The following is a 13209-nucleotide window of genomic DNA, read 5'->3' on the forward strand; positions in this document are numbered from 1 at the left end:
ACTGTACTATCCAGTGCTTTAAGAAATTATTTTTCTTGGAAATAACATAGTCACATGGTTTTGGAATAATTTTAGATACTAAGCAACAACTTCTAGAAATATATTAGGTAAAATAGGAATTCTGACTGGCAAGTTGGTCACATAAAGGGGTCTGGTTTCTCCCGTTTATTCATTTTAGAGAGTGGATCATCTGCTGAAACAAGATTGTCTTACGGAAGCCTTGGCTCTTGCATGGTCTTTCCATGAAGGAAAAGCAAAAGCAGTAGTGGGTGAGTTAAAAGATTACTGGTGTAGTAGACATTGTTTTTCTGGACTAGAGGGAATGAATAATACTAATCACTCACATGACACTTCTGGCTTAGTGTTCAAGTATTTTATAAATAAGATGTTGTCAAAGCTTACAGACTTCCAATGAAAAAGGTTAATGACAAATACAGGATATAGAATTTTAAGTGTCACTCTTTTGATTCTTTTTTTTTTTTTTTTCCATAAGGAAAATTTGCTGTTAGAGCAAAAGGGAAGTACATGCTATCTGGTCTGATACATGTGAGGTGTTCCTGTTATGGCGTATTAGCCAACATTTTGATACCTAAGGATTGTTGAAATTCTATCTATTGGTAGCACAGGTTGTGAATAGAAGACCAGAATAGTTTCACTCTTGAAGATGTGGACTAACTTTGTTTTTTGCTGGGTTGTGCTTCTCTACAGGATTATCAGGGGATGCCAGTAAGCGAAAGGCTGTTGTGGCAGATCGGGTGAGTATTTTAATAAGGTTTTTACTAGGGTATAGTACAGATGTGCTTTTGGTATTTGCTAATATCTGTGGGCATGATTAGGTAAATGGCTACAGTCAGGGAGATGGTGTGTAAGAAAAAAACGAGTCGGGTTATCATTTCCTGGTGTCATCTTGAAAACTTTTTAAATTCTTTCTTATCGCCTTTTCTTTTTTTTCCCTTGCTTACTCTCCTATGAAGATGACAAAGTAGTAAAATAGTTCAAAGACAGCAGAAAGTCAAAGGAAGAAAACCCAGGGATCTGGGTTATTTCTGAACATAATTATAGCCCATAGAAAGTTAACATTTGTTAGTTTTTATAAACTGATAGTAATTATGAGAAGTATTATAAGAGCAAGTGTTTGTATTGCCTGAGATAGCAGGGTTAATATTTTAATATTGTTGTTATTAGCTTAATATAGTTAACGCTAATATTTACTATTAGATTTGTTTTCCTAGACTTGGTTGAATTCGTTTACTATAGTCATTCCTCCCCTTTTTATTGTGTAAATGCATTGGTAAAAATTATTCCAAATTAGTGTAAACATTTAGAAAACATAAGTAGAAATTGGTTACTCCTTAGACTTATGAATGCTGCTTGTCTCAGTATCTGCTCTAAAAAGAATTAGCTATCTGTGTTCTTTAGGGAAAGACCTACAGCAGAGGATTACTCAAGAGCTGAACTTCAAAATTTTTCATTTCCTGAGCAGTATAGATAGTAATGAGGTCTAGAACCTGGAGATAATTTTTAGGAAAGATTAGCAAATTAGTGGTAGCTCTGAGGCTGAAAGAAGTTAGGCTGGGGTTAAAAATATTGGGAAATAAAGCCACTAACATTTTGTATTATATTTTTAATGTAATAACAAAGCCTGGCTCTCTATTCTTCAGGAGGGCCATATATATTAGGTAGTGAAAAACTTTAGAAATACATCTTAATTTCTTTGCAAGACTCTTTTCCTTACAGATGGTGGAAATCCTGTTCCATTATGCAGATCGAGCTCTGAAAAAGTGCCCAGATCAGGGAAAAATCCAGGTGATGGAGCAGCATTTTCAGGTACACCTTTGCATGTGTTTCTAATAGACATTGCTGTGCATAGGTCTAATACTACTCTTTTATATTACTTGAGAATGGGACTTTCATGTTTGGGTTAAACATTTTTTAGTATTCAAAGCTTTGTTTCAGGGCTTGTGGAGCATTCTAAATGATGAAATTTTCAAGTAACCAGTCACATGGGAACAGATGAGTAAATTATTGTGGAGCGTTAGTGCTTAGCTACTTAGTGTTGTGTGGCAGGAAAGGATATATGTAAGTGGGTACAGAGCTGTGAATTGTCACCTCACAGTGGCTGACACCGGCTGATGACCGACGTTTATGGTAACTAGGCTAGTCGGAGAAGAGGTCTACTATCGAAGTGTCAGTTGAGTTCTAGGAGTACCTGTGACTCAGGAATGGATCCATTACAAAAAAAGCATGATCTCTAAAATATGCTAATGAAAAACCTTGAGTTTCTCTTGGAACTCAGTGAAAATGGAAGTCAAGGAGCAATTTAAAGACTTGTATAGTGTTTATTATGCAAGTTACACTGTTTGCAGTGATCTCCAGTTATATTTGTTACAAATCTCTTTCTCCTTCCCCATTCCTAGAGCTCCCTCCCCTCCCCCTGCCTCCTCTTTTAACAAATCTTTGAGGATCTAACACAGGGGTCAGCAAACGTTTTCTAAGCAGGGCCAGATGGGAAAATTTAGGCTTTGCGGGGCACGTATGATCTCTGTCACATATTCTTCTTATTTTTTTTTTTTTGTTGTTTGTTTTTTAAACAACTCTTAGAAAGTGTAAAAACCGTTTTAGCTGTGAGCCATTCAGAAAAAGGCTGTGGGCAGGATTTGGCCCATGGGCCAAAGTATGCAGTCTCTGGTCTAATATGTACTAGGCACTGGGCAATAATGAGTGAAATATACATGGTCCTTGCTATCTTTAAGTTTGCAGTGGAGTCAAAGTAACTTTTCTTGTGTACATTAGTGGAAATATTTAGAAGAGATCTAGGGGTTTTGAAGTTCTAAAGAGCAGGCCCAGCTCAGATCCTTGCATCTGTCCCTTTGATGCTCATAACTTTGGAAGATAGGGATAGATACAGCAATTAACATTTGGAGGACATCAAACATTTGGAGAGTATTAACATTTGGAGGATTTGGTTTCCTGAACTGTACTCTTTAGTGCCACAATAGTGGGCTTCTGGTGGATTAACTTTTATTACTGTTTGGCTGGAGGCTCATTAATTTATCAATAAAGAAGAGAACTAAGCCCAGATAAATCATAAAAATAGATAACTTGGGAGGAAAACATATGGCAGAAAGAAAGCTTTTGGGAACAAAACTGTGTGGGAACAATACCTTCTATATAAATAATTTTTTTTTTAAAGATTTTATTTTTCCTTTTTCTCCCCAAAGCCTCCCGGTACATAGTTGTATATTTTTAATTGTGGGTCCTTCTAGTTGTGGCATGTGGGATGCTGCCTCAGCGTGGCTTGATGAGCGGTGCCATGTCTGCGCCCAGGGTTCAAACCAGCGAAACCCTGGGCTGCCAGAGCAGAGTGTGTGAACTCAACCACTTGGCCACGGGTCTGGCCCCATAAATAATTTTTATACCAATGTTGTATATATAGAAAAGAAAACTTAGGGGCCAGCCCGGTGGCATGGTGGTTAAGTGCGCACATTCCGCTTTGGCAGCCTGGGGTTCACCAGTTTGGATCCTGGGTGCAGACGTGGCACCACTTGGCAAGCCATGCTGTGGTAGGCATCCCACATATAAAGTAGAGGAAGATGGGCACGGATGTCAGCTCAGGGCCAGTCTTCCTCAGCAAAAAGAGGAGGATTGGCAGCAGATGTTAACTCAGGGCCAATCTTCCTCAAAAAAAAAAAAAAAAGAAAGAAAGAAAAAGAAAAGAAAACTTAATATTTTAACAAGAGAATATCTATTACCAAGAAGTGGTAGGGAGGTATTCATGAAAGAACTCTCTCCATTGGAAGGTATACTCTGTTGAAAATAAACATCTAGTAGGGAACTAGGAGGGGCTGATGTGGGGGGGCGATGTGTAACATAGAAACCACCATGTGGGGAAGAACATGGTAAAGAGTTATAAAAGAAGAAAGGGAGAAAAGTGATGTTCTGTTGGAGAAATAAGAAAGAATCTCAGCGTGACAGGGGCTATGGATGATGGTTTCTAGTGCTGATTATAAAATTTACAGAGAAACAAACTGTAGTCATGTGTTCTTAACCATCTAGATCTTTGTTGGAAGTTTCATTCTGCTAAAAGAGTATCTGATAAAATTTTTTATTTATTAAGATTTTAGTCTCATAAAAGGTAAAGGATAACAGTGGTGGCGACCACTATTTGGGATTTGTTTTTTACTAATGATCAGGGATAGACTCTTCAGAGAAAAATTATCACTTTGTTTTAACAATTGTAATAATGATGAAGAATACACTCAGCATAAATCCTGTATTTTAGAAATCAAATATTTCAGAAAAAGGGGCCAGCCCCATGGCCGAGTGGTTAAAGTTCCATGCACTCCACTTTGACGGCCCAGATTCACGGGTTTGGATCCCAGGCGTGGACTTACTCCATTTGTCAGCCATGCTGTGGATGCATCCCACATACAAAATAGAGGACGACTGGCACAGATGTTAGCTCAAGACTAATCTTCCTCAAGCAAAAAAAGAGAAGGATTGGCAATGGATGTTAGCTCAGGGCAAATCTTCCTCACCAAAACCAAAACAAACAAACAAACAAAAATACTTCAGAAAAGAAAATATGGGTACAATCTCATGGTTATAGGCTCCAAAAAATGAATAGGTTACAAAGAACAGGAAATTCTTAAATTTTGACGTAATAACCACAAACAATTCAAAGAGAAAGGAAATGGAGGCATGTTGAGAGAAGTGTCTGTCTACAAAGCACAGAACAGCTACAAAAAATGGAGAGAGGCAGAAAACCAAAGATAGATGCCAAAAGCATCTTGACTGCCAGAAAGGAGAATACTCCAGTACCTACTAAGATGCTGAGGGGTACACGAAAGAGATTTTGACAAAGATTCACTGAGTATATACTACATGCCAAGTACCAAGTAAAGGGTGTAATATTCCTTTTTATTTAATTCTCCCAGCAACCCCATGAAGTAGATAGTGTTTTAATCCCCATTTTACAGATGAAGAAATTTAGGCTGAGGGAGGTTAAGTGACTCCCCAAGGTAATATTGCTAGTAAGTGGTGGGGCCAGAACTCATATCCAGGTCCTTCTGACTTCAGAGCCCAGCTGTTAACTAACCATTGTACTGTACTGTTATTTTCAGAGCAAAAAGTGTAAGGATAGGTGAGAAGGGGTGATGTTAATAGGTGTCTAGAATGATAATTATAGCAGAATCTGAATTGTTTAATGCTTACTAGGTGGGAGGCACTGTTAAAAACCCTTTGCATATATTAACTCATTTAATTCTTATTGTAACTTTATATGTAGATGCGGGTATTCACATTTATAAATGAGACTGAGGCACAGAGACATTAAATAACCTGTTCCAGGTTACATAGCTAGTAAATGATAGACCTGGGATTAGAACCCAGGCGGTGGGCCTTCAGGTCCACATCTGGACTGCTACACTCTACTATAGAATAATGCTTCTTATTTTACTCCATTTTCATGAGCACAGAGAAATGTTCTTTAAAGTGGAAAAGTCTAGATAAATATATTTAATAAAAAAGCTGAACCCCAGCATATGTGACATATAGTTACATTATGATTGTTCAAATCTCAAGACCCAGTGGAATCATAATCCAGGATACTGTTTGAACAGTTGGAGCCATTGTTAATGATTTGTGAGTAACTTTGGATCAACTTTTGAATGAGGTGCCCTCGCTTAAGCCTGGAGGCCTCAGCACAGGAGACACAATTTATTTCACTCAAGAGGGCTGTTTTCTTCTGGAAAAGGTAATCCTCAGCCCATCAGGATGAGTGGAAGTCATGCAGAGTTGGCCACAAGTCTGCCATTTTAAGCGTTTAATCTTAAATATTTAATCACAAAATTATTAAATAGGTTAACTCTTAAAGTGTATTTTTTTTAAAAAGAAGCGTGGACTTAGGAAGCTATCCACTGATAACCCCAATGTGGTTTGTGAACATTTTCCATGAGTTCACCTAAAAATGGTCATGTTCAATGATCATGTTAAACTCATAAATTGCCTTATTAAAAGGAATCTGAGGATGGCATTTTCATGGAATGCCTGTTGCATAATGCCTTGATTTCATTAAGGAATTTGTCTAAATTTTCCATTCTCCTCATGGCTGAAATAGATTAGTAAATAGTAAATAGATTAGTAAATCGATTTTCAGCTAGATAAACATCGCTACCCAAAAAGCATTCTTTGGGGCTTAGTATTAATTACATCTTGGGGCTCTTTGTTATCCAAGTTTTTGTAATTGATTTGGATGAAGATTTATTGAGTGGCTTGTCAAATTTAGATGACACCAAGAATCAGGGTCCAAAATGATCCTGACAGAGTGCAATCAAAAGCATTATGATATGAAATTTAACCAGGATAAACATCAAGACTTCATTAGATTCAGCTGATTACATTGCATGAGTATTGAGTTGGGAAAATCTAGCCAAACAGAATTTTAGTTGACTACAAATTTAGTATGAGCATTAGTACGTTAAGGTCCAGATAAAGGAAAGTTATAGTACCACTGGGCTACCTGTTGGAGATAAAACCTCTGAGATAGGTTATGGACTATTGACAGACTAAGCTATATCCCACAGCTGGGATGGTGGGAGGTTTTAAAACAATAGTTGAAAAAAAAATACTGGCGTTGTTTAATCTGAGGAGAAAGTGGAGACATGCCTGCCTTCAGATGATGAGGGGCTGTCGTATGAGGATTTACTGTACTGCTGCAAAGGGAAGGCTGGTATAAGTGGGTGGACATTAGGAGCTGTATTCCTGTTTAAAATGACCTAGTGATGATGTAATGGCTTTTGGACTTATGCACCTCCTACTGTTGAATGTATTGAAATAAAGGGAGTATGACAACTGGCCTGAAGTGTTTTTAAAAGACTTTCTTTACTGGGTGGGAATATCTAAGATTCTGATCCGTATAGAAACTCATTAGAAACAGGTATCCTTTAATCCAGGGAAGACTGGTTTCTTACTCAGAGTACCAAGAATTTGTATCTTACCAGCAGGTGGCGCTCATGCCTGCTGCCTCAATTTTAATCTTCACTTGTGAGGAAGAGCCTCACCTTTTCCTTGGAGTCAGAATATATGCCATTTAGTATTTCTGCTTTCCTCCAAAGATCAATATTTTGTCCTGCTTTGACTATAGAAAATAACTTTGGGATCTTGTGATGCTTTTGAAATGCTGTGGCTTTTATTTATCTATGAAAAGATTTGAACCTATACTTTATTTGTATAATAACTAGAAGGATTAAAAGGAATTAAAGTGTTCTCTGTCTCTACATCTTGAACCATGTTTTTTCTTCTGGCCAGGTCTTCCCATCCTAAAACAAAGTCAAACAGCAAATAAACGCCTCCTTTGCACCATGCCGTACACAATAGCCTTATGCCTCTTGTCTGCACATTCTTTACAGAGCCAAACATAAGAGTTGTCTGCATTTCCCACCTCCCTCTCATCCTGTGTCTATAAATTCTGTGGGCCGTTTTTGTTCCTCATCTTGTTGGTCTCCAGAAGCATTCAACGCAATTAGTGACTTCTTGAAACAGTCTGTCCCTTTGGCTTCTCTGGTATCATACATTCCAGTTGTGTTTTTTTTCCCCTATCTCTCTCACTACTTAGTGACTTTCTTTGTTCATTCTTCTTCCTCCTCATCTACTTAACCAATAAATGTTAGAATTCTTCACAATACTCTATATCACTGTTTCTCTAGATGTTGTCTGTGGACCATTTGCTTCAAAAAACGCTTGAGAATATTTGCTAAAAATGCTTTTCCTGAGTTATTTCGCAGGTTGGCTGAATCTGAGTCTCTGGGATTGGTGACCCAGATTTGTGATCAGCCCCTGAGATGACTCTTAAGCATGTTAAAGTTCAAGAACTGTTGCTTTATGTTCTCTCCCTAGGTGATATAGACAAGTGACTATCTTAACAGTGTCTTCAACCTAGATTGTTCTCCGAGTTCCAAGATCTGTATAGTAAGATGCCCATTTAATCTCCACTTGGATGTTTCATAGGTACCTCAAACTCATGAACATTCCTTCACAAAGCCTCTTTGGATGATCTCTATTTTACTGAATGGATCCACTATCCACCTAAAGGGAATTGAAAGATTCTTGTCTTTCACTCGTTCTTATCTATTCTGCCTCTTGACTTTTCTCTATTTCTTTAATCTGTTTACATCATGCCATCTATTCTTCCACTATTCTGGTGCATATCACCATAATTTTCTCTTGGTATATTACCATAGCCTCCTTATTGATCTTTCTGTACATATTCTTACAGCATTTCATTGCATTTTCCACACAGCAGACAGAGAGAAATGTCTTTCAAGTCTAGACATGAGACTCTCCTGATTTTAAAATATTTTGAGGACTTCTGATTGTCTTGGAATAAAGACTAAATTCCCTGGAGTTTCTAAGGCTGTACATGATATACAGTTGTCCCTCCTTAGCTGTGGTTTCACTTTCCACCATTTCAGTTAACTGTGGTCCTCCGTGGTCTGAAAATAGTAAATGGAAAATTCCAGAAATAAACAATTAATAAGTTTTAAATTGCGCACCATTCTGAGTAGCGTGATGAAATCTTGTGCTGTCCTGCTCCATCCCACCCAGCATGGACATCATCCCTTTGTCCAGCATAGCCACGCTGTATACGCTACCTGCCTGTTAGTCACTAGTAACCATCTTGGTTGTCAGATCAACTGTCACGGTATCGCAGTGCTTGTGTTCAAGTCATCCTTATTTTACTTAATAATGACTCCAAAACACAAGAGTAGTGATGCTGGCAATTTGAATATGCCAAAGAAAAGCTGTAAAATGTTTCCTTTAAGTGAAAAGCTGAAAGTTCTTGACTTAATAAGGAAAGAAAAAAAAAGTCATATGCTGAGGTTGCTAAGATCTATAGTAACTTTTATTACAATATATTGTTATAATTGTTCTGTTATATTATTGGTTATTGTTGTTAATCTCTTTCTGTGCCTAATTTATAAATTAAGCTTTATCATAGGTATGTATCTATAGGAAAAAGATAATGTATACGGGGCTCAGCACTATCTGTGGTTTTAAGTATCCACTGAGGGTCTTGGAACACATCTCCCACGGATAAGTGGGGACTACTGTATCCCCACCTAACTCCTCCTGATTCTTGGTATCCCTACAATACTGTAGAGTTCTTTTCAGTTTTTTGATGTCCCCGTTCTCTCTTAACTCAGAGCCTTTGGCTATAGTGTTTGCACAAAAAAATTCCTTGCTATTTCTTTTTAGCTCAACTAGCTCCTATCTATTTTCGGGTGTCAGCTTAAACGTCACTTCCTCTGACTCCCGTGTTAAATCAGATCCATTTCTTTGTAAAATACCATGCACTTAAATTACTCATTCAATGTCAGTCTTCCCCAGCTAGACTGTGTAAGTCCAGGGACCTGTATAAGTGCAGGGAACAAGTCTGATTTTTTTCACTGCTGTATTCCCAGCATGTGGTTTAGTGCCCTTTATTTGGTAAATATTTGATGAGGGACTTTAAAAAAAGCACATGAACTTATGTTGTGTACATGTTTGCTTTGGAAATATGTTTTAAATCTAACTCTGGGAGGTTTGAAATGAGAATAGAACTTAGCATTTGCAACGCAGATGTCCATAATCATGGCTGATATTGTGTGCGATGTGCCTGGCAAGTATCTGATTTGATCTTTATACTGGAGGAGTAGCTGTTATTTATCCCCATTTTACAGATGTTTACAGGTGTTAAGCAGACACGGAGCTTGAGTAACTTGCCTAATATCACACAACCATTAAAGAGCAGAACCATGATAGGCACCCAGGCTGTCTGGCTCAGGAGCCTTGACCCTATACCGTACTGTGTTTCATCCCACAGTTTATTCTTTCATAATCTTAGACCAGTATGTTATCAGGTAGCTCACTTTGAAATAGAGAGGACTAAGTAATATATGAGTTTTAGGAAGATACTAATATATATAAAAAGGTGAAAGTACAAATGAATTCATTTTAAGATAACCATAGTAATCATCTTTGAATGATTATGGGCCCTTTTATTTCTCATCTTATTGGTCCTTAATAGCATTCAGCGTAGTTAACGACTTCTTGAAACAGTCTGCCCCTCTGGCTTCTCTGGTGTCAGAGCTGTCTGCCAGCAGTGCTCTCAGATTCAGAAGCTGGTCAACTAACTATGGAAACAGGTTCATGAATTTGGGTTATTTTATCTTGCTACACTCATGTTTGTGTATGAAACAAGGTAAAGGTATAAATAAATGAGGCATTTTAATAATATGAATCAAGCTAAAATAATATAATTTTAAAAGATCTGAAAAATGAAGCCTTACGTTAATCATTACCAAGCTCTCCTTCCAGCTTCATGTACATTTCCATGAGAAGCATATCATTCAAGGCTGTTCTTATAGCAACTGTTGGCATATGTTTTTGTTTTAAGAATTCATGCCAAAGAGTGGACAGAGACTAAAACTGAACGCAGAGTGAGATGATAGGAGCTTTCCTTGTTTAACTCATGCTTCCCTGAGATGATTTGGAAGGGAAAACAGTGTCGGTGTCCAGCACACCGCCTTGTCCCTGAGGCTTGCTTAAAATGCTGGTTCTGGGGAATCAGGTCTTTCCTAGAAGATTACTTTGTTATCATACTGGGAAAAAAAAAAAAGGAAAAACACATGTACACACATACACATGCAGAGAGATATCTATATAGCTGCTCACAGTGTGTGTATGCTAATACTGGACTACCAGCTACCCAGCTCAGACAGCCTTTGGAGATCGATCCGTCTGTCTGTCTGTCTATCTATCTGTCTATCTTTCTCTCTTTCTATGTGTGTGCTTAGGAATGTTTATCTATTTTGGTATATATACATTCTAGGCTTTGTTAAAATTTTGAATCATTTTCAAACAATGCTGTTTTCACTGCCTGACTGACTTTTAGAATATAGATTATGAGAATTAATGCTGTTGTTCCAAAAAGCAAAGGCATCTACATCTGCTATCTCGTTTCTTTTCATATCATCCCTATGAAATAGGGAAAGCCAGAGATTATATCTTTAGTTGGCAGATGGTAAGATAGTCACAATGCAATAAAATGATCTATTCAGTCACTCGAACAATTGACAGGCTTAAATTTAGGTTTTCTGTCTGTCAGCTTAGTGTTTTATTTACATTTCCACATTGCCTTCTTTAATAAGTCTTAAATATACATGAATATCTAATAAGAGAAACAGTCTTCTTTGGCCGATGATAGGGCTGTGCATTGAAGAAGAGATTAGAAAAATATTTACTTTTTTTTTTTTTTTTTTAATTCTGGAGACCAAAAATTTACCCATTTCAGGGGACTCCTGCAAGCTTTTGAGACTGTGAGGAACATTCTTAAAGCAGGTATTGCTCACTACGTGTGTGTTGAAAGACTTCAGGCAAATAGCAGCAAGCAGCACACAGCGCATGCTGAACCTCAGGGCGGAAGGGCTGAAAGTTTGCAGTCAGGCCCTTGATCGCTCAACGTCCCAAAGAGAGGTGTGTGTAGATCAAGTCTAGCTGGAAGGACTGAGGGTTTCGCTTCAAGAGAAGGACCTGTCTTTTCCCATTCTTCTTTCTCATAGTGCTCTCATGAAAGCAGCCTTCCAAATGGGTTAAGTGGGGAGATAGCCCAGCTGGGCACCAGCTGCTCACGGTGGTTGTATACTTGTCCTGGGAATGTCAGCTGTGTAGCTGAGTGCAGATCCTGTGGGAAGTTGAGTCTGTGCTTAGCCCTTGCCACTGGGGAGATGGAGAGCTACAGATCCCAGCCAGCTCGTTTTCAGGCCCCTAGGAGATTGCCACCGGGCATTCTCCACTGGATAGTCTGACTTGACTCTTCGTAATCAGATTCTAGAAAAGAAGCCTTAAAATATGGAAATAGATTTGGCTTTAACTAATATTTTGTTTATGATTTTTAATGTTCAAAATTGATAAAGCATTAATTTGGATGATGTAGCCCTATTTAAGTGAGTTAAGAACAGTCAGGGGTAGCTTTGAGGACTATGTGTATCCTCTTTTTTTTTAATTAAATTTTTTATTTGGGGATAATTGTAGATTCACATTCAGTTGTAAGAAATAATACACAGAAATCCCATGTACACTGAACTCGATTTTTCCCATTGGGAACATCTTGCAAAACCGTGGTGTGACTACATAACCAGGATATTGACCAATACACTAAAGATACAGGACATTTCCATCACCACATGAATTTTGCCTCTTTATAGCCCCATCCACTTCCCTCCCGCCCCTACCCCCTTCCTAGGCCCTGGCAACCACTAATTTTTCTCCGTATCTATAATTTTGTCATTTCAAGAATGTTATATAAGTGGAATTACGTAGTATGTAACCTTTTGGCATTGACTTTTTAAACTCAGCACAATTCTCTGTTGATTCATCTAGGTCGTTGATTCTATCAATAGTTTGTTTCTTTTTTTTGCTGAGTTGCATTCCATAGTATGGATGCACTGAAGTTTGACTAACCATTCACCCGCTGAAGGACATCTGGGTTGTTTCCAGTTTGGGGCTATTAAAAATAAAGTTGCTATAGGGGTTGGCCCCATGGCTGAGTGGTTAAGTTCGCGCGCTCCGCTGCAGGCGGCCCAGTGTTTCGTTGGTTCGAATCCTGGGCACGGACATGGCACTGCTCATCAAACCACGCTGAGGCAGCGTCCCACATGCCACAACTAGAAGGACCCACAGCGAAGAATATATACAACTATGTACTGGGGGGCTTTGGGGAGAAAAAGGAAAAATAAAATCTTTAAAAAAAAAAATAAAAAAAATAAAGTTGCTATAAACATTTGTGTATAGGTTTCTGTGTGAACATAAGTCTTCATTTCTCTGGAAGAAGTGCCCAGGAGTGCACTTGTTGGATCGTATGATAGTTTTATGTTTAATTTTTTAAGAAACTACCAAACTGTTTTCTACAATAGTTTTACCCTTTTATATTTCCACCAGCAATGTATGTGTGATCAGGTTTGTCCACATCCTCACCAGCATTTGGTGAAGTCACTCTTTTTCCTTTTAGCTATTCTGATAGATGCGTAGTGATATCTCATTGTGGGTTCCATTTGCGTTTCCCTAATGACTAATGGTGTTGAACATCCTTTCACGTGCTTATTTGCCATCTGTATATCTTCTGTGAAATGTCTCTTCATGTGTTTTGCCTATATTCTAATTGGATTGTTT

General features: G+C 38.1%; 1 protein-coding gene across 1 annotated transcript in view; it reads left to right on the forward strand.

Annotated features, from left to right (window-relative positions):
* Nucleotides 1–13209, forward strand: part of VPS8 (VPS8 subunit of CORVET complex) — a 235611-nt gene that overhangs the window by 61241 nt on the left and 161161 nt on the right. The window contains 3 exon segments of the mRNA XM_070582453.1: nt 179–269; nt 709–755; nt 1738–1827. Of these exon segments, the coding sequence (XP_070438554.1) occupies nt 179–269; nt 709–755; nt 1738–1827 (228 nt within the window).

Source organism: Equus przewalskii, chromosome 18, assembly GCF_037783145.1.
Source record: "Equus przewalskii isolate Varuska chromosome 18, EquPr2, whole genome shotgun sequence".
NCBI lineage: Eukaryota > Metazoa > Chordata > Mammalia > Perissodactyla > Equidae > Equus > Equus przewalskii.